We start from the raw sequence: 21,091 nt of genomic DNA on the forward strand, positions 1-21,091 counted from the left end.
TAAACCTAGACGTCAAAATCTTGACCAAGGCTCTAGCGAATAGGCTGGCAAATGTTATGCCCTTCTTGGTGGACTCGGCTAAGCGGGTTTTATCAAACATATGTAGATGAATGATAACGTACAACGAGTAGCCCACTTGGTTAAAAATTCCACCTGTAAGAAAACCGCTACAGTCCCAAGTTTGGGTGCTAAAAAGGCTTTGACAGGGTTAGTTGGAAAAATATGGACATTTTATAAGTCATAAGTCAGGATTTGGTCCAAGGATGAAGGGAGAAATCTTAGCTAATTATAAAAGCTATGAAGCAAACGTTAGTTAGTTAGTGGAATCCTCAGAAAAAAGTACATTTCAAAGGAGAATGAGGCCACGATACCTCCTCTCACCTAGCTGTTATAGTTTGTCAATGGGGAGAGCTCCAAGAGGTAACATTCAGAGGGGAACAATATAAAATCTGCCAGGATGCAGATGATATTTTCTTTACTTGGTCAGTTCAAAGGAATTTGATTCTTTACCGTTAGAAGTTAATATATGGGGTGAATGTAAGTGTGTCTCTGATTGTGAATTAACCAAGATAAACCAAAAAGGCAGAACCTGACCCTCTCTGGGAGGAAATGCAATAAATAACTGCATTACACCCCTTCAGGTGGGCTAACAGCTCAATTATATATTGCCTGGACCTTACTAATAACTTTGAGTCATGGTGTAAAGCAAACTGGCTGGAATGAAGAAGACTTTAAAAAAAAAAAAGGGATTTATAGAAGTAGAATTATCTTTATATGTCATGGTTGGGCAATGTACTTGTCCTCAAGAGGACTGTTCTGCCAAGTTTTTTGTGCTTGTTGCAGACCTTTCCAAATCTAACTTCTGCAGGTGTGCTTAAATCCCTACAGAGGGACGTAGAGTCTGGTTTAGAGTTCGGCAGATAGGGTGCTCTGTCACAAACGTGACGGATAGCCCATCTGCTATATTATATGTGCCTATATCCTATGTCACTTGTAATAAGGCGGGCCGGATATCCGTCATGTTTGTGATGGAGTAACCCATCAACGGAACTCTAAATAAAGCCCTTAATGTTCTATGTGCGGGCTGGTAATGGAACCTGATTGAATGTGTATAAGCCACTTGAGATACAGGGACCTTGACCTGCCAGATAATCTTGCTTTTTATAGAGCAGAAGTCTCAAACCTTTTTTGTAATAAGAGCTACTTATGTTGTATGAAAATCATCCTGAGCTAGTGACCACAACAGGTAAAATTACATTAGTGGCCACTATATGCAAGATTACTAGCATTGATCATCTCTGTGCAGCAGACTGAGTTGCCAGCAGTAATGTTGAAAATGCTTTGTCAATTTGGAGAGCCTCTACATTAGTAACACGTATCAGCATTATCTGCAATGCTCCTGACACCAAGATAATAATGATAGCAATACATCTTCCAAAATCCACATCATTTATCTCTCAAATGTAAGTTTTAAATATATTTTGCCATTTTTCGATAAACATCAGCTCATTAGTTCTTAAAATCCAAACATGTTGTTTCTTGATATCACTCTCAATTTTAGTACTCCTATATCATTTCAACTAAACAAAAGCTCAACATTTTGTAAGCTGGGCTGCACACAGGATATCTACTTGTGAGCTTCTTGTTGGAGAAACATGCTACAGAGCAGCCACCTTAGAGTGATTGTTTTATTGACCGCCAGAGAAAAGAAATGGATCCCTATTAACAGTGCAGTTGTGGGTGGCTATCGCTGTGATCGTGTCTATTTAGCAAAAATCCCAGAAACTGTAAAATGCTTAGGTAACCTGGGACAAAGTAACTAAGAAGGAAAACATAAGAACTTTTCTGGCCCCTCCCCCGCATTCGACCATTTATGATAACACGGTCTTCTCTCCAGCTGCTCAGTGTGACACTCAAATGATGGAAAGAGGGACAATTTTGCTCAAAATAGCCAATATTTTCAAACAAGGTGAATAGTGTTTTTAGCAATGTAAAACAGACTTTAAATCTCAGAGACAGATAAATTGCAATACCTCCAACTGTAACATTTGCTTATGCACTCTTTGAGCAGACTAGCTGCTACCAGAGATCTGACTCCTGAGGAGAAATTCATAAGGCCAATTTTAGGACCTAGAAATGTGATCACTGCTATGTATTAAGCTCCTTAAGGACAATCCAGATGGAGTACCTTGGAAGTTTCAGGAAAGGTGGTCACAAACGCTCAATACAGGGATATCTAAAGAAATCTTGGTGAAGACATGGTCAAATATACCTAAAATATATAAAAGTAGTCCGCATAGAGATTTTGCTTATGTAATCCTAATTCGGTTTTATGTAAGATATATTCATATACACCTGACGCTTGAGGGTGATGCTCAACAGAAAAAGGCACTTTGATTCATATTTGGTGGGAGTGTCCAAACATCCTGCTTGTAAAAGATTGCACCAAACCACATAAAATGGGGTAATCACCTAGCATTGCACATTGGTTTTGTAAGCTTTAACTATTAGCCTATGAAAGATTCATCCATGACCTTAAGTATACTGAAAGTAAAATGTCTAATAACGTTGTCTCCCTTGTTCACATACATCTCGAAAATTAAACATTAGTGCTTCCAGCAGTCCCAGCACTATTACCCCTCCAGCAGATATTCATTCAGAGTCCAATTCTTGGTGAGATAAGAAGAATTCCCTCAGGGGAGCCCATATGTCCTTGGGTCTGGAAGAAACCGGAAGTTCTTCAGCATACAGTTCAAGTTGTTCACGGCAATAAACCTAAATACCTAAAATATATAAAAGTAGTCCGCATAGAGATTTTGCTTATGTAATCCTAATTCGGTTTTATGTAAGATATATTCATATACACCTGACGCTTGAGGGTGATGCTCAACAGAAAAAGGCACTTTGATTCATATTTGGTGGGAGTGTCCAAACATCCTGCTTGTAAAAGATTGCACCAAACCACATAAAATGGGGTAATCACCTAGCATTGCACAGTGGTTTTTTAAGCTTTAACTATTAGCCTATGAAAGATTCATCCATGACCTTAAGTATACTGAAAGTAAAATGTCTAATAACGTTGTCTCCCTTGTTCACATACATCTCGAAAATAAAACATTAGTGCTTCCAGCAGTCCCAGCACTATTACCCCTCCAGCAGATATTCATTCAGAGTCCAATTCTTGGTGAGATGAGAAGTATTCCCTCAGGGGAGCCCATATGTCCTTGGGTCTGGAAGAAACCAGAAGTTCTTCAGCATACAGTTCAAGTTGTTCACGGCAATAAACCATGTCCTTCAGCCACAAATCTACCTTAGGGCTCAAGCGACTTGCCCATGTGAATAGCACCCGTCTTTTTGCCAACAACAGGGCCACTCCCACAAACCTCCCCAACACAGCTCGTACATCGGGGACATATCCTAGGAGGCACGACAGCAGTGCGCACTGTATATCCAATCCTGGCATAGTGCTTAAGAGAGCGAGAAGCCCTTCCCAGTATTTGAGCACCAGTTCACATTGCCATGCTAGGTGGTAAAAGTCTGCACTAGCCTGCCCACATCGCTTACAACAGTCCGATTCTCGCAACCCCATTCTGTGTAATTTTTTAGGAGTATGATACACCTGATGTATAAACTTCAGATGGATAATCCTCAAGTTGTCGTTGGATATCAGTTGCCCCGTCAGTTCACAAATGTGTCCCCAGGCTATGTCTGGGGGGGGGTGACCACAGAGTTCCAGCGCTCCAAGCTGCGGGTTTCATCCTGTATTGCTCTGTACAGTTTGGTAATCAGTTTTTTCCGCCATCACTAATTGTAATGCCTGCAGTGGTATCGGTTCGTCAGGGAAAGAGGTGTAATGATCTTGTATTGCCCTACGTAACCTATAACAAGTGTATTGGAAAAGTGGGGTGGGATGTTGTATATAATCCATATCTTCCCCTGTGATGTATTTCCCGTCGGGGTACAAATCCTTCAGTGACGTAATGGCCACTTCCCTTAAAGCCCTGATGGGGCCACGCTCTTGCGCTACAGACAGAGCGGCGTGCCACGCTATGGGCATCGCAGGCACGTATAAAGGTCATTTCTGTGTGCGCCTCCCAATTTCCTGCCATTCTGCAATAGTGACATCCAATGTGTTAATCTCTATTCTGGGCGTCTGTCTATCAGTATGGGTGACGATGCCACTCAGTGGTACAGGGTGAGCGTCCCCCTCTTCCACAGCCACATGCGGAATGAAAACGTGTGGCTTGAACCAAAAATAGGCATATTGCGCCTGTACGCATAAATAGTAAGTGTAAAAATCTGGGGCTGCAATTCCCCCTCTCTCAAAGGTCAATGTCAGAGTACGTCAACTAAGTCTCGGTTGTTTATTCCCCCAGACTAAGCGTAGCAATTGTGTTTTAAAAATGTTTGGTCAATGAAATAGGGATATTACTTAATAAATACAGAAAATTTGGAAAGACGATCATCTTGATTATAGCAATGCGGTCTGCCAGGGATAATGGTAAGCAAGCCCATCGATCAATCTGCTGCACCAAAGTAGCGTATGCTCGGCCATAATTTTCCCTGATCACCACCTCAGGATCGCGGTGTATATACACCCCCAGATATTTAACAGGGTCTACAGACTACATCAGTTGGTATTCTACTTGAGGCGAAGTGGTAATGCTCGTTAGGGGGATGATATCGCATTTGTCCCAGTTTATTTGGAGACCTGAGAATAGACCAAATCTAATATATTCCCGTAGCACCTAGGATAAGTATCTCTGCGGTTCACGAATATATAGGACAATATCGTCTGCATATAAAGAGATTCCAACTGGACGATTATTAAAATTTAGTGCGGCTTCCCTATGACATTGACAAATTTACACGCCAGGGGCTCTAAAGCAATAGCAAAGAGCAAGGGGGACAAGGGACACCCCTGTCTCGTGCCACGGTCTATGGAAAATGGCTCCGAAGTAAGTCTCCCCACTCTAATCCTCGCCGAGGCATCAATATATAGTATCTGTATCCACCGAAGAAAGACAGGGGGAAACCCCATCCAGCGAAGGATATGCCACATATATCCCCGTTCGATAGAATCGAACGCTTTTGCAGCATGTAGAAGCACCGCAACTGCCAATAGGTCCGGGTTAAGCACATGAAACATACCAAATATAGTCCTCAAATTTAGGGAAGTGGAACGGTCCGGTATAAACCCAGATTGATCAGGGAGAAAAAGAAGGGGCATTAGGGGCAGTATTTGGAGGCCAAGATCTTCGCTAGGATTTTTGCATCTAAATTAATCAAGGATAAGGGACGATAGGACTCACATCGTGTGAGTGATTTATCCTTTTTTAACAAAGTGATAATATGGGCCTGTCTCAATGATAGAGGGAGTGTGCCAGTCTTGTGAGCCTCAGCGTACATTCCAGCAGGTGTGGCACAAGAAGGTCGGCGTAAGCTTTGTAAAATTCTGCTGTTAGGCCATCTGGCCCCGGCGCTGTATTGTTGGGCAGCGACAAAATAGCCCCTCTAACATTTTCTTCAGCAATAGGCAGATCCAGGTATTTTCTAAGTATATCAGACAACCATGTGCATGCTGCATCCTCTAGATAAGCATCCAAGGCTTCACCCGCAACCTCCCCACAGGAAGTGTATGTGGAAGCATGAAATGCCTGAAATTGTTCTACTATTGATTGCTGAGAATAATGCAGTTCCCCGTCAGCATCTGTAATGTGGTCTATTGGAGGGTTATCAGATCGGTCACGTAACCTATCAGCTAGTATCCTACCCGGGCTCTCACCTTCCCCATAGGCCCTAGCCACATGTCGCTTGGATAAATATTTTATTTCCACTTCCGCTAGTGAATTATACTCATCGACGTGTTCTCGTATTTGGGCCAGTGTATCTCTGTATTGTGTACGGTTATCTTGGTTTTCAAGGGCCTCAAGCTGTCGTTCAATAGTCTGCAGTTGCCTCCTGAGGTCTCGTAGGATTCCTGCAGAAGTGCTGATACATACCCCCCTAATTGTCACTTTAAAAGCTTCCCAAAGGACCGCCTGACTCTCAACCGACCCCACATTAAGCTCGAAATATTGTATGATGGCAGTCCTGATAGCTTCAGTATAAGTGAGGTCTGTAAGCGCGTCTGCCCTGAAGCGCCACGTGACCGGTCTGTCTGGATCAGAGGGTATAGCTAACTCTAAAAGCACAGGGTTGTGATCAGAAAGGGTACGCAGAAGTGTGTTAACCCCTTTCACCCACGTATTAGCCTCGTCACTGAGCAACCAATAATCTCGTCGTGACCAGCTGTTGAATGCAGGGGTAATATGCGTACCCTCCAGCCTCCCCACATTACGCAAACGCCAAGCATCCACTAGACCTAGCTCCAACATCAGGTCATTAATGCATTTTGCTACTTTAACCATTCGTGCACCTTCTGGATTTGATTTATCCATCAATGGATTGAGGTGAGTATTGAGGTCACCCCCTAATAGAATTTCCGCTTCCGGCCAAGTGCGCACCACAGTAAGCATCTGTAAAAAAAGGTGAGACATCGTCTACCACAGGGCCGTACATATTGATAATCGTCACAAGGCCCATCCCCAGCTTGCCCTGCACCATCGCCCAGCGACCCTCTGTATATACACTGGTTCGTATAGCTGGGAACTCTAATCTTCTTTTAACTAGGGTAAGTACCCCTCTGGCATAGGTGGAGTATGACGAAGCTAGCCTGTAGGCTGCCCATCTGCACGCTATTGTAGCTTCAGTATGTTTACTTGGGTGAGTTTCTTGTAGGAGGGCAATTTTCACATTATGCCTGTCAAGCTGAGCTAACACTTGCCTGGTCTTTTGGGGCGTATTTAACCCTCGTACATTCCAGGTTATTCAGTTAAGCTTATCACCTGTCATCTGCAATCGTGTTCAAATCGACAGACACGATACACTAGAACCGAACAAACAGGCAGGTGTATCTCTACACTGTCCATACCATCCATTCCAATCACATCGCAAGTACTATCGGCTGAGAACAAAAGAACAATCCTTCTCCCCCCACCCACTTCAGCTTACCCAACGTGCCAAAGGTGCAGCCCGCATGAAACTCCCACCCCATCAAAACCAGCAAAAAACGTAACATCAGCTGGGGAATACCCATGGGGGATCGTAGGGGCAAATCCACTCCCCGATCTAGTAGGGAGGGGGCTGCCCAAATAATATGTCCCACAGCCCAACCGCCATCATGATGTTGCTATATATACCCAGCGCAGGGGAGGACAGTCGGAAGTGACCCCAATGTCTCTAGAACAAGCATATCAAGTCATAGAGCAATATATCAATACAATAGCATTACAATCCCACAGCGTGACACTGCGAAGTGAGAGCCCAACATATACTAAAACCTAACTGAAGTGGCTGAATCCTTGTGTACACAGTGCCCGCTATAGATCTCAGCTCACCCAAGTGCGCAGATTATACGCATCACATGTAGATTAACTGACCCCACTTTGTTCAACATGCAAATTACTGTGTGGCCTCCGCTACGTGTAAATACAACCATGAGAAACAAAGGTATAAATCCTGGTACTCACGGACACTCAATCGTCTACATCCGAACTGTGAGCTGGAGGGCTGTTCCGACGGCGTAGCGACTTGGCTTGATCCATCGCCAGTTTAGGGCTTGTGAAGATCTTGGAGTTGGCTGCCTCTCCGATTCGCAACCGCGCGGGGTAGAGCATGGCGTACAGAATCTGTTCCTTCAACAACAACTTTTTCACCCCCTGGAACTCTTTACGTGCTGCCTGTATTGTGGCCATGAAGTCTGGTTAGAACGTGAGCACATTGCCTTTATAGTTGATGATGCCCTGTTGACGAGTGGTTCTTAAAACAGCGTCACAATCTCTGAAGTTTAGCAGCCGAGCGATTATCGGCCTCGCCAGGGCCCCCAGGGAGGGGTGCGCCGCCAGGGACCTGTGCGCTCGCTCTATCGCAAACATGGGTGACAGGGCATCCGCACCGCATATGTCCCGCAAGAGGGAGTCTCAACATAAAAATCGAGGCGCCCCACATTGGTGGACTCCGGCAGGCCCAAAATGCGCACATTGTTGCGCCACGAGCGAGCTTCAATGTCCTCGTTCTTGGCCTGTATGACCGCTAGAAGTTTCATGATGTTCGCCTGTTTCGTGGTCACTTGCTGCAAGCCATCCTCAGCATCAGAAATTCGCTGCTCCGCTTCCCCCAGTCTCGCAGCCTGCTTGTCCAGCTTGGAGGAGAAGTGGTCCATTCTACCATTTAGGGCCTCTATTTTCCCATCAATAGCCGTTAGGCTTGTTTGAATGGCGGCCAGCGACTTCTCCAGTACCGTGGGCACCGGGGCCGACGACTCCAGCTCCGAATCCGAAGCCGCATTATGCAAGGACTTGCGCAGTTCAAACGTTAGTAGCGGTTGTTTTTTTCCGGCTTGCCCATGACTGCTGCACCAGAAGAAGCAGCGCAAGTCCGCGAGAAATGGCAGGTCCTCGAAAGCAACAGTCTTAAATGGCCATGTGCCGCTATTCACGTCGTGCCGCTATTTACGTCGTGTTATGCTCTCTGCAGAACCGCTGTGAAGGCTCCAAGTCCACTGAACCGCTCCTATGAGCTGCGGGTCACCACTCCTATCCCAGCGCTTTTTAGTCTCAACACCCATGGCAGACGCGGCCCAGCCTTCCCAGCAGCAAGGCCACGGGCACTATGTCCTAAAGCAAAGGAGCGAGGGGGGCCCAGCAGTGCAGTTAGCCCACACATCTACTCACAAACTCGGTAGGTTAGGGCCGCCTCACCCCTCACTTCTGTCCGCCAAATATTGGGCTTCGCCCTGTCGGCTAGAGCATAATCTCCTCCCTGCTGTGCTGATGGGCAGGTGTCCAGGCTGCACCCCTATGCGAAGGAGCTGCCAGTAAGGCCCCTGAGCTGCAACGCTCTGCCTTCACCTCCCGCGGCCCACAGCAGCGCGCCGACGGTCGGTTGCGGCCTACCGGTAACACTGGAGCCAGCCGCTCACGTAGATTCCACCACCGCAGATGTTGCCGGAGGCTCCCCGGAGGCTGCAGCGCCAGTCAAAGGGAGCCGCCGCGCTCACTCGGCCGCCCTCACTGTGGAGATATCAGGGCCTCTGAAGTGTCCACCGGCACGAAGTGCCACCGTCGTTGCTCTCCAAGAACAGCTTTCCTCGCTCAGTAGCCTCCGTCGCAGTCAGCCACCGTTTCACGCGGACGCCATTTCCACGCGGGCCGCAGAAGTCAACGAAGATCACCCACTCTCCGGGGTAGCACACCGCCAGGAGAGACCTCGGCAGAGAGCTCTCGTCCGCGCTCTGTCAATCCGCCGCCTCTACACGCTGGATGGCAGGATTTAAAAAGGCAGCCAGCAGAGCTACACTAGCGTGCGGCTATCTTGCCTAGCACCAAGCCACGCCACTCCGAGCCCAAAATATACTTCAATTGAATTGAATAAGACAGTCAACTGGAGAATGATTTCTGGACTTGAAGACATGACAAAATGTATCATTTTAAGATGGACCAATGCTCTTTCTGGCAATTTTAGTATGAGACCATAGAACAAAGTAAAGAGTGACCTGAGAAAAGCAAGGGTTTGGTATTGTGGTTTGGTCATAAACTTGATAAAACAATATAATTGTCCTGGCTGTGTGTGGATGTAAAGTGAATGATGTTTAGATTGTCTTTCATAAAATGATTTCTAAATGTTTTATACACTCCCTTCATTTTACAGCTGGATATGGAGCTTGGAATACTGGGGCCATTGACAACACTGCTGTTCAAGGTAAACGTCCAGTCAGTTTATTGCATCAGTTTTATGGTTTGCTTGTGACACTCAGCTGCTTAAAAGGGAATACACTTAGGCCTTTTTGGGCAGGAATGTCCCATGCTTTGCAAACTGGCATGTTTCCCTGCCCCGAGTGCCCTACTGCTGGTGATACTTGTATCCTGGTTTTTAGTTTTGGTCCTGACGTCACACAAATCAGGTGTGTGCGTATGCGCCATGTATGGTAGTCTATGTATGTGTGTATGTCTTAGTACTGAAGCCAGGGTGGTCTGTTTAGGATGCCCCTGAGTGTAGCATGACACAAGTTGGAGGGTAAGGATAGCTTCCCCAGACAATGGAAGTGTATTGCCTGCATTCCTGTGGCTGGATGGCGGAGACCCATGCTTAAGTGAGGGGAGTGGAAAGAGGGCTACCACAAGGTGTTTGTTACTAAGGGGTCCTTATTCATTCTTTCTGAGCACTGCCATTTAATAGATCATATGGTGAAGACGAGACTGCAATTTCTGTTGCTCAAAAGGAGGGCGTTTCTGGGCCAGGCCTGCTGCAGGAGCTGAGGCAGACACTCAGCTCCTGCTGCAGGAGCTGAGTGTCTGCCTCAGGAGCCTAGAAACCTGTCAGCACTCTGAGAGAGGGAAGGAGTGTGCCTGGCCCTACAGGAGGACAAACTGTTGAATGGTGAGGTCTGCGTGTTCCCAGGTCCCCCGGTCTCTCTATGTAGTTCATGAAGTGAGCTCTGTAGCTGCCTCGGGGTTTGACCACCTGGTGCTGCTGCTGCCAGTGACGAGCCCGACTTGCCTAGGAGCTGCCACTGCCTGAAATTATCAACGCAATAAGTTCAGCTTGACGCTCACAACTACCTCCTACTCATAGCTGGCCCCATTTCAGGTGTGGGTACATTATCCAGTCCTAACCTTTTTGAAAACAGCACTTTGAATTGTTGGGGTTGGGAGCTTTGCTTTTTCCATCATCTGTACCCTGGCATACATATGGCTGTCGTCAGGGCTCTGGCTTACTCCTTCGAACATGCTCTGTGATTACATGCCATTCCACTGCCAGATTTTCACATATTCGGATACCCAGTGTGAGAAGTTGGCCTGATATGCAGTGCTCACTATTCTAGTGATCACTATGTATCAGTCCAAACAACCCTTATTGATGATTGGTTGTAAGTCAACCTTATAGACCAGCTATCCTAGTAGCATGGACAAGAGCAGTCTTTAGGCTAAACTCTAGAGGGCGTGTTAAGCCAGTCAGTCAGTCAGTCAAAGAACTTTATTCGGTTAATTGAAACCATAAAAGCAATACATAGTTCATAAAACCAAGTTAAAATACAATTAAACAAGTATAAAGGTTGATTGCTAATCCTGGATAAAAAGCATGTTAAAAAGGGCTTTACAAAAAAAGTTTTTAAAAAAAAGAATAGATAGATATAGGGAGTACCCATTTCGGTATATTTAGAACATTCCCACCAAATTTTTACAAGTGTCAGGTTTGGTGGTTGATTATTGGGGCAATTCTTGATTTATTTTGTCTAGCGGCTGCTACCAAAAAACAAGCTACACCATATGTGACCTGTACCGAATTCAACATCTGTAGGTATAATAGAGCCGGCCGTACCTGAACAAAGTTCAAGTCTTTCAGAATAGGGACAAGAAATTTTTTACGAGCCACCAAATAATGTTCACAAAGCATGACTAGGTGCAGAGTGTCCTGTGTGGAAAAACAATCGCAGGTGCAGGGTGGGGAGTTTTCTGGAGTACCCCACTTTGTGTACGAGCCAAGCACAAGATGTATCAGGTTGAACCTGAACCTTATAAGTAGGAAACGATGATAAGGTTTAGTTACATATTTTAGATAAGGTTCCATAGCCATGGACGAAGAAAGTTGGAAAAGTGATCTTACCATTGGCTTACAAAGTTCGACCGTTTCCCTTTCACACTCCAACATATTTCGAAAATGCTGCTTGACCCACTTTACATCCTCTTTTTTGAGGTTTTGTGGAAGAGAGTACATATCCGGGCGCCCTAGCCTCGCGCATGCCGCTCTAACATACGCCAGCCACGGTATACTGGCTGCTTTGTCCAGAGACATACAATCTTTGAGGATGCAATGATTCAATGTGATCTCCTCGTTTGTCCAGGTTTTAATCCAACATAACAGTGGGGACATTTTTAAGAGATCAGTGACATATCCCAAGCCTATTTCGTTATGGATTGAATATGTGGGAGATGATTTCAGGAGTGATAACAAGGCTCGTATAAAATTGTTTTCTGCAATTTGGATGCCTGGGGCTGAGACATAGCCCCAAATGTCTGCCCCATAGGATGCAATTGCCACACATTTGGCTCTATAAATACGAGTCATGGCTTCCATAGGTTTCGAGCCCAATCTTTTGGAGAAATGCAAAAGGGCTGTGGTGGATCTGGTAACTCCGTTCTCCTTTAGTTTCAATTGGGCGCCCCAAGTTCCTTTCTCGTCGAAAGTGACGCCCAAATAACAAAAGAAGGGAACCCTCGAAATTGGCGAGCTGTTGCAGCTAAAGGACCTAATCTTTATGTTTTTCTTTCGTGAACCAGTAACCATAACATGAGATTTAGCAGTGTTAATCTTTAGGTCCAGGGCTTCCATAAAACCACCAAAGTGATCTAATAGTCTTTGCAGGCCCATACCAGTCCGAGCTATAAGGACAGCATCGTCCGCGTATAGGAGGACCGGAATAGGTAGCCCCCCCCCATACGCGGCATGTCCAGGGTGGCTGAGTTCAGAGATTTCCCCAAAGAGTTGATGTATAGTGTGAAGAGGAGAGGGGCCAGAATGCAGCCTTGTCTGACCCCTCTCCCTGACCTAAACTTCGCTGTGCATCTTCCTTCCCTTGTTACCCTAACAGAGGCAGACAGATTTTGATGGAGGTCGTGCAAAAAATTAACCAGAGTAGTGTCCAGACCCAGATCACGCAAAATAATCCACAGTTTTGAACGGTTGACCAAATCAAAAGCAGAAGATAAGTCCATAAATCCCAAATAAAGAAGCCCCCCCTTCACCACGGTGTATTTACTAATAATGTGAAGGTTTAAACATTGGTCCATAGTCCCTCTATGTGCTCTGAAACCATACTGTAAATCCGAGAGGATCCCGCTCTCCTCGAGCCAATCCCCCAGTCTTTGCAGAATGACTCTGCCCAAGATCTTAACGGCAGAGTCCAGCAGGGAGATTGGCCTGTAGCAGGCAGGGTCCCCCCTGTTCCCTTTCTTAAAAATGGGCACAATAATAGAGGTGGACCAGGAGGAAGGGAAGCCAGCTGCAGGTATCGCATTGAAAACATTGGTTAATATTTTTGACCAAAATTGTGGGTACTGGATGTAGAGATCTGCAGGGACCCCATCAGGTCCCGGGGCCTTGTGTTTGCTTGTGTCTTTAATCGTCCTTTCAACTTCCGTGGTGTTAAACTCCCTAACCAGGTTGGATGAATCATGGGCACTGGCTAGTGAAGTTGGTGCTGTGGATTCATAAATCTGTTTGAAGTGGCCTAGCCATCTATCATCTTCGATCACACAGTCCATATCAGTTTTCCATTCCTCAGAAAAAAAGGGCTGGTTCACGGTGGCCCAAAACTTTTTGCTGTCTCTCAAAACATCAGTGGATAGTAAACTATCCCAAGCTTCCTCCTTAATTTGGGTTTTGCGATTAATAACTGCAATTTTGTATTCCTTCCTTAAATTAGCCACTAAGAGCCTGTCTCTGGGTTTATGTTTTAGTGCTTTCAACAGGGCACTGTGTTTTTGATAACATTCCTTATTAAACCATTTGTGAATCTTCTTGTTCCTTTGTGCGCCTGACCTTAGCTCCAAGTTCTTAGAGATCCTTGCACAAATCTCCTCATATGCAGCCACTACATCGGAGCCCAGGGCGGTTGGATCTAAGCACACTGCCATGTTAGCCTCAGACTCTTGGGCTACTAATTGGAAGAACTGATCAGGGACAATCATCTCCCATTTTAGGCGCCTTCCCTGGTCCTTAGTTGTCAAATCCTTTGGAGCTGCCACACCTGTCAGTCTACAGGTCCGGAAACAATCTAGGTCCAGCATTAGAAGGACAGGATGATGATCACTGAAACTAGCAGTAACAACCCTATACTCGCGTGCCTTTGCCAGGGCCCCAGTTGGTACAAAAATATAGTCTATGACGGTGTTGGCGTCTTTCCCAACAAAGGTTGGGGCTCTAGGCTCATTTTTGCCTTGATCAAATTCAAATAGGTTTAAGTTCGCGAGGAAAGTCTCAAGGCACTCACCCTCATTTGTGTGTTCGAAATGGGGAATGCCTTCGGTCGGTAAGCCTCCATATCTATCGTTATAGCAATCTCCCTCACAGGGGTGAATGTTAAAATCACCCAGGATTGCCATCTCTGGGACAGAAATGCAGTCATGCCTATAGACTGACAGGAAGTCTAACAAGGAGGTCAAATGTTCATTCGCACAGGAGATCTCCTTGGAATTATAAAAATTAATAAGCAAAAACTTTTTTGAATTAGGTAGGGTCCACTCCACAACTAACGTGTTAGTGGGTGCGGTATCTAATTTTTTGAAGACCCCTACCAGTTCCAGAGAACACAATGTGAGTAAACCACCCTTTGCTCTCCCTCTTGCTCCTGGTACTGCTGGAATAGAAAAACTGCAAAAACCATCCAATGAAAAACTTGTGGTGGTATCCCATGTTTCGTGGAATCCCAGGATGTCATATTGTTTTACGAACCCTTGCCATATGGGGTCTAGAGCCTTTGCGTTTAAACCCGCCACATTCTAGGTAAGAAGTTTGCATAGTGGTGAATCTGCGTTAGGGGGGGTAGGCGCTCCCCGGCACTCGCCCTCCGCCGAACCTTTATCAGATGTAGGAGATAGGTTTACTTTAATCAAGTCCTTCGTGGCAACATCCTTGCAAGGTTGAATGGAAATAGTCTGGTAACTCCGTCCCATTGGGGAGCCCTGTGTATGTCAGTCAACCCAATCTGTGGTTGACAGGCATTCGAAGCGATTTGCTATTGGGAAGTGCAAGGGATTGTCTAGACCATTTGAAGGCTGGTGGTAATGATAAGGTTGGATGAGATGAGGGCCAAGAAAAGGACCGCCTTGCCGCGGTCTGCCTCTTCTACTCCTTGCCAAGTTCCATCCAGCGTCCCACCCCTCCTCCCAACCAAGGGGTTGTGTATCCCAGGGGGAGTTAAATCTCTGTCTGGGTTTACGGTCATGTGGTCCTTTTAGCCAGCTCCATCGATTATCGGCTTGATTTTGTGGGAGATAGAAGTACGAAAGAGGTCTAGCAGTCACCGTACTCGCCTGATATCTAGGGGCTCCACTGCTGCAGATAAAATCTACAACCTCCGTATTCTCAAAAGTGACCACAACGCAGTCCCCTGGAAGGTTTTTTCTGTTGCCTCCTACCCACGGAGCTCTCTCTATCATTAGGATATTGCTCGGTATGTTTGGCGGGAGGGGATAATTTCTGGATAGCCAGTGACATACTTTGTTTTTGAGAGCCTGGTACGATTCTACTTCTGATGGAGGGATTTCAGTAACACCAGTGAGAATGACCACGTAGGGACAGGCATCAGGGGGGAGGTGAATGTTTCTGCGGGCCATGCCCTTGGCTCTGTCGGGTGCATCAAGATTTGGAGGCTGAGATAAGCAATCGCTCGATGTAGCTTGAGGGGTTGAGTTATTTTTAGTTGGTTTCTGGGTTAGATCTGTTTTCTTAGTTTGGTCCACTACAGAGGGCTTTGTTTTGGTGCCAACCTGGTTTGGGGTGTTACTAGGTTTCTTGGGCGCCACGTTATTGGTCTCCAGCATTCTGTTAACAACCACCGAAGGCTTTGCCTTTTTGGGTGGGTTGGTGGCCTGGGCGGTTTTATTGTTTAAGGTGAAGCTAGGAGCACTTATATCCTTATGTATGTTTTTAAGGACAGTTTCCAGGCAGCGTAATCTAGCCTCTATGGGTTCCAGCAATTCTTTTAGCATATTAAAAATAGTGATGTTATTTATGCTTGAACCATTCCCCTCCTGTGATGGTGAATTTACTAAATTACCTACTTCCCCACTCAGCTCCAAAATTTCTTACAGACTTTCGTCAATAATAGTGTCATCTGGAAGGCTCAGGGGTAAACCAATCTTGGTGGAATGCGGTACCTCTGTGGAACTGGGTAAAACTGCTGGCAATTTATCCATGTTAGGGAGGTTAGGGGGAATTTGAACCTTCTTTCCCTTAGGAATGGGTGGTTTATTGACCTTACGTTTCTGCTTGGGGATTGCCCCTTCTATCCGGCCCCTCTCTTTTGTAGCGGATATGGTGTTAGAGGTGTTTGACTCGCTTTGTTGCGCTCCACTCTCTGTTAAGATATTGAGGTTAGGTGAAGCCTCAAGATCCTGTACAGTGTTTGAAGCGTCAAGATCCCCAGACTCTCCGAAACTATGTACTAGGGCCTGTATATCTGACCGAGAATCAATGATAGGTGTCTGTGCCTGTGCAATAAGGCCCAAGGAGGAGCGCTTGGCCATGGCCAGGTCTTGGGAGACTCTCCTATCCATTAGTATTATTCCCTCGTCGATTAACGCATGAGTGCGGGTGATGAAATCGTCCAAAGTCCCAGTAAGTTTTTTAGCTCCTGCAGCGGCCATACTTCTAGTTTCACGGCAGGCCATAACCTGTGTATCCTAGAAGTAATAATAATAAGGAGCTATATATGCCCGACCAAGGTTTGAGGCCCAGCCCAGCCTCCTCTGGCCTCTGAGGGCCACAGAGGGCCCCCCCTTTGCCCGGGCTTCGCCCCGGGCGTCCCGCGACGCGGAGGGCTCGCTTCCTTTGAAGCCCCTCCTGTCGCGTGTAACGCGTCAGGGAACGCGCCGCCGCAAAGGCTCTCGGGAACTGAAGTCCCGGAGCGGCGGCGCGACTGGCGGCGGTGATGTGCTGTCGGCGCTTGGCCAAAGGTGATCTCCTGGCTCCAATGTCCTCTTGTGTCTCGATCCTTTTTGCCACTGACTGCTAGGACTCAAAGTACTCCTCTGGACAGGACCCCCCCCGCACCGCCGAGGGCTCGCTTCCTTTGAAGCCCCTCCTGTCGCGTGTAACGCGTCAGGGAACGCGCCGCCGCAAAGGCTCTCGGGAACTGAAGTCCCGGAGCGGCGGCGCGACTGGCGGCGGTGATGTGCTGTCGGCGCTTGTCCAAAGGTGATGTCCTGGCTCCAATGTCCTCTTGTGTCTCGATCCTTTTTGCCACTGACTGCTAGGACTCAAAGTACTCCGCTGGACAGGACCCATGTTATACCATCACATATACCCCTTGAACACCAAGTGAAAGGACACCACACAGTTGTTATCAAAATAAAAGGATATTTATTATAACACAACAGCCCTGGACTCTTTATGAGGACAGGGCGCTAAGCACAATACAAAGCTCTAAAGAAATACTGAAAGTCGCACAATTTACACAAATGCCCGAGGGGCACGGAAAACCATATACTCTAAAAGTGGAATGCGAAATTACTAGCAGGTAAGTACTACCCTCAGAGACTTTAGAAACGCTAGGCCTACAATGCTGAACCCTTAGATTAGAAGCAGGAGGCCTAGGGACGTCGTGTGCAGAGTGGGAACTCTCACGCGTAATGCGGGACAAAGTCTATGGATGCTAGTAAATGCAAAAGTTAGTGTTCTTGGGCGAACCCGACTAGGTAGGTCAAAAACGAAAGTGGATCTAGACACTTAGAGAGTTGGACTGCGCTGGAGCACCGGGGTACTCGGTTTACCTAGCCCAGGGGCTGCGGCTGCATAGGGTTCAAGTGTCGTCGGGTTTCTTCGTTGACGAACCAGGAGCCTGAAGTGGAAGTTGCTGGCAGGCGACCAGTGAAGCTGTTCCGGGCCGATCCAAGGACTGGATCAGCTGAAGAGAGTACCTGTAAGCAGAGGGGCCCAAGTTCTGAATCACTAGCCAGTGATTAGATGGGCACCAGGATGGCACCGGATGAAGTCACCTCGACCAGGTGAGTGGGCGACGCTGGGCTCTGCAGTCTCTCGGACCAGGAGGCGTTGTCGGCGACCAGGATGGAGGTGCGAGCTGTCCCACGAAGGTATCTGCTGTCGGCGATGCTGGACCCAGGATTGGGGCAACAACTCTTGGCAAATGCAAGCCCACGCGGTGGACTCAAGTTGGCGTCTGGAGTGGACCAGGAGGGTCCGGGGTGCTCCTCTGTTGGAGGGGAGCAAGGGCCAGCCTGGAGCAACCAGACCAGCGATGGAAGTGTCGTAGTTCGTCGTCAAGAGGGCTACAAGCCAGCAGGCAAGTGGCCGGACAACGCGGTGAGCAGCAAAGAGCAGAAGGGCCCCACGCAGATCTCGTGGATGCTGGGGGGCTGGACTTCGGTGCTGGAGCTGCTCAGGGTTAGGGCTTCTCAAACCCCAAAGCACTCACTCGAGGATCCCTCGGCGGTCGTGCTGGGTAAGCGTAGTGCAGTTCTGAAGATGGCCGGTCCCTCGAGGTCTCGTCACACCCACGAATCTCAGCTGGGCTGATGATGCAGGTAGAGTTCAGAGGTGCCAGGGAAGCCGGGTCTCGTCGTGCTGGTCGGTCTGGTTCCGGAGGAAGGACGTGCAGCAAACCGCAGGTTACTTAGTTGGTGCCCGCTGATGCAGGGTGACTACTCCTTAGTCACAAGGGAGAAATCTTAGGAAGAAGTCTTGAGTTCCTTTCGTAGAAGGTAGTTTCAGGATTCAAAGATAATCTAATTTGGAAGGGTCCCCGCTCCCACCTTTATTCTAAAGAAAGGGGCTGGTATGGGACTAAGGGCCCGATGTAGGTAAATCCCATTTACCGATTTTGAAATACCGAATTTTACCGATTCGGTATTTCAAAATCGGTAAAGGGGATGTAGGTCCCAACATCTGGATTAGTTAGCGATTCTTTAAAAATTCGGTATTTACCGATTCTGTAAATACCGAATCGGTATTTGCTATAGAATCCTATGGGCCTTTGAAGCCCATAGGATTCAGTTCAAATACCGATTCGGTATTTACCGAAACGGTAAATACCGAATATGTCAAGGGTGCAGGGGGTGTCACTTTGACACCCTCTAGCACCCCAAAACGGGCATTTGTGCAATGTGGCACACGGACATGCCCTAAGGGCACGTCTGTCTGTCACATGGCACATGTGTACATGCACAGATGTGCATGTACACAGGAATCGGTATTTTACCATGGATTTGTATTCCATGGTAAAATACCGATTCTGTAAGCCATGTGGCAAAGAAAAATTGGCTACCCACATAGCATTTTCGGTAATTTTACCGAATCGCTAAATATTACCGAATCGGTAAATATTACCGATTCGGTAATAATTACGATTCGGTAAAATTACCGAAAATGTGCCCCTACATCTCCATAGCCCTTTACCGATCGGAAACGGCCGAAAATCGGTATTTTCTGCCGATTCCGATCGGTAAAGGGCTACCTACATCTGGCCTTATGTCCTGCCCATGGGTGGGACCAGGAAGGGGGTTGGTTACACCTCTCTCCCATGCCGGACTTTCCCCAGCTCAGGGGCTGGTGTGCCCCTGGAACTGGTTCAAGCCGGCCTATGCATAGTGAGCACCGGGGTGCCACTTGCAGCCACCTTCCTATTCAGCCCTGCCTACCCAGGATACACAAAACCCTGTCTGGGATGGTGCTAGCACCGCCCCTGACAGGAAACCCTTTGTCCAAGCTCTCCTCGCTGGAAGGACTCCCAGCAGCAGGAGGTCAGACTTGTGTCTGTGGTGGCAGCATCCATTTTGTGATGCTGAGGCTCGAGTTAACTTTAACCGGGGTTCACAGTTACACACATGCCGTGTCCCTCTAGAAGGGTGGAATGCTAACCCCGTCGCCAGAATTGGCGAGGGGTTAGTATTCCAATTCGTATGATACCTTACTCGACATGTTTTGATGAAGCGATACCAGAGTTGGCATATAACCGCGAGGATTATAATGCACTTAAGAGTATATGGTATGCGCTATCATGGAACAGCTATTAGGACTTGGTTCCGCAAGCTGCAAACGGGCTCAGCTCATGCCGGAGCACCATCTCACATGATTCCAAGCACTCTGCCTTCAGGATTGTCAAGGCCTGCCATAGGAGTGACTGATAGGAATACATGTGTCCATTTTGGGGTTAGATATAGGTATACTATATCTAAAGCAAAGGGTGATTACACCACCTTGCCCCAGCTGTCGTGCAGCCAGTTGTGTCAGATTGGGATGGCCAGCCAGGGGTGGCATAATACATGCTGCAGCCCCTGGTAGGCCCTGGGTACACCTATGCCCTGGGTACCTAAGGTACACTGTACAGGGACTGATAAGGTGACTCAGTATCCAATTAGATATGTACCCAAGGTACATGGAATCCATTTTACAGAGAGAGCAGTAGGCCTGGGGCCCTGAATAGCAGGGTCCCAGGTCAACTAAGTCGAAAAACCAGCAAAACACCAGGCAAAAAGTTGGGGGCAACCATAGTCAGGTATCCACCCTCCTACACCCAGTAGTTTTAGTAAGTTTTTATTTTCTTTAAATGATTGATTACTTTTTCATGGTAATTTTAGAAGTAAGCACAGTCTTTGAAGAGGTTGCAGTTTGTGATGCTTTTCATAACTAACTGCATGTTTCAAAATGTTTACAACCTTTTTGTTCTCAAATAATACTTTTGTGAAAGTGTTCAGAGCCTCAGGGAAATCATTTGATGGTCATGAATGTGAAAAAGGCACATATGATGAAAGAATTTTGTGATGGTAATTATGTTTTAACAAAAATGTATTTTATGCAAGGGAATGATACTGCAGCTTTTGCACACACCTACCAACCTTGGGTATCAATCAGTACCGACGCCTCCACCTGAATTAGTGATACTCTGTAGCCACATACCTCTAGCAAAAGGTTCAAACCCTGGCTTATAATTGAGAAACACTGGTCTAGTACTGTAGTGAGTTTGTCAGAATCCATGCTAATGAACAACTCTTTTATCGCGATAGCAGATAGATTAGCTCTTGAGCTCAAGCGCTGACTTTCGTCTGCTCGCCATTAAACCTGTCATCATCAGAACTGTGTGAGGCTATCTGGTTGCAGGGCAAAATTAAGTCTCCCTCTGTCGCCTGATAATTATTTGGAATAGCTACACTAGTCATCTTGCATTTGAGATCTCAGGCTGGCCATGACCCTGGCGCCATCACTTTTCAGTTGTTATGTGATCTTCGTTCGGAATAGTGTACAAGAATTTGCA

The 21,091-nt window shown here is 46.9% G+C and overlaps 1 protein-coding gene across 2 annotated transcripts in view; it reads left to right on the forward strand.

Annotated features, from left to right (window-relative positions):
* AKAP8 (A-kinase anchoring protein 8) overlaps positions 1-21,091 on the forward strand; it is an 895,754-nt gene that overhangs the window by 167,219 nt on the left and 707,444 nt on the right. For both annotated transcript variants that reach the window (XM_086960773.1, XM_086960782.1), the window contains exon 2: positions 9,751-9,801. In XM_086960773.1, coding sequence (XP_086816899.1) covers positions 9,751-9,801 — 51 coding nt within the window. The remainder of the gene's footprint in view (positions 1-9,750; positions 9,802-21,091) is intronic.

This window comes from Lissotriton vulgaris, chromosome 1_1 (genome assembly GCF_964263255.1).
Source record: "Lissotriton vulgaris chromosome 1_1, aLisVul1.2, whole genome shotgun sequence".
Taxonomy (NCBI): domain Eukaryota; kingdom Metazoa; phylum Chordata; class Amphibia; order Caudata; family Salamandridae; genus Lissotriton; species Lissotriton vulgaris.